Source organism: Limulus polyphemus, unplaced genomic scaffold (assembly GCF_000517525.1).
Source record: "Limulus polyphemus unplaced genomic scaffold, Limulus_polyphemus-2.1.2 Scaffold4842, whole genome shotgun sequence".
Lineage (NCBI taxonomy): Eukaryota > Metazoa > Arthropoda > Merostomata > Xiphosura > Limulidae > Limulus > Limulus polyphemus.
The window spans coordinates 26,242-27,310 of NW_013670452.1; the positions used below are offsets into that span (position 1 = coordinate 26,242).

Below are 1,069 nucleotides of genomic sequence, written 5' to 3' on the forward strand. Positions count from 1 at the left end.
CCAACTCTTGGACTACTCTTTTACCAACGAATAGTGGAATTCATCGTCACATTATAACGCCCCCACGGCTGAAAAGGCGAGCATTTTTTAGTAGGACGGGGATTCGAACCCGCGACCCGCAGATTGCGAGTCGAGCGTCCTAACCCTAACGAAAGAGCTTAATTGAGGTGGATTAGATGGTACCATTCATAAGTAATTTTATAATAATGAAGGTATATTTGCTGTAAATTATGTTTATATTATTGAAACAAATACTTGTTTAACATTAACAAAAGTAAAAGGGTGGAATGAAATTTGTATAAGTTAAATTTTCATAGTAGAACTCCTACAAAAGGGGAATTGTTGTTAATGTTCAAATAATTATTTAATTACTATCAAGATGCAAACATTAACATGATCTATCTCCTTTCTGTAGGCCTACATGTTCACATGTTGCCAGATTTTGATCTTGAAGAAGCTCGCCTACGCTTAAGTATGTGTAATGTTAGACTTCAAGACGTTAGAGCAATTAATTCCACAACTGTAAAAATGGTATGGGAGGTGAGTTATGTATAAAATATTTCTCCTAATACTTATAAAATTTTAGTTAAGATAGAAGTGTTGTTACATTTGTCCTGTAACATAATTTGTACATGATTGATATGATATAGAAAAAAAAACAGTTTTAGAATAAACAAATACGTTGTAAATTTTATGCAACAACATAATGTGAAGCTGTTTGAACTATTCAATCAGTCTAATTGTTAATAGTAAATTCTGTTTGAACTGCTGACCAACATTGTTACTAAGTGACAGCGGAAGTCACGCGATGCTGGAGTTTTTGGAAGGATCATGAATTTTCCTGGCAACTCTAGTTTCTTCGAGGCGCCCTCTTTTTTAGTATATAAGTCTGACAGATAAAGCTGATTGATTGAAGATATATAGATAGTTCGAAGAGATAGATAATTGAGTCAAGCGAACAGTAGGCACCGTAAGTAAAATGTGTGAATCACTGTGATTTATAGTGTGTGTTATAAAGGTTGTAAAGTTAGTTTAAAGTGACTGTGGAAATTCTGTGTATTACAAAGTT

The 1,069-nt window shown here is 33.6% G+C and overlaps 1 protein-coding gene across 1 annotated transcript in view; it reads left to right on the plus strand.

The window, feature by feature from the left end:
- The window catches only part of LOC106471767 (roundabout homolog 1-like), a 58,357-nt gene that overhangs the window by 16,800 nt on the left and 40,488 nt on the right, over nt 1-1,069 (plus strand). The window contains exon 9 of the mRNA XM_022400376.1: nt 416-540. Within this exon, the coding sequence (XP_022256084.1) occupies nt 416-540 (125 nt within the window). The remainder of the gene's footprint in view (nt 1-415; nt 541-1,069) is intronic.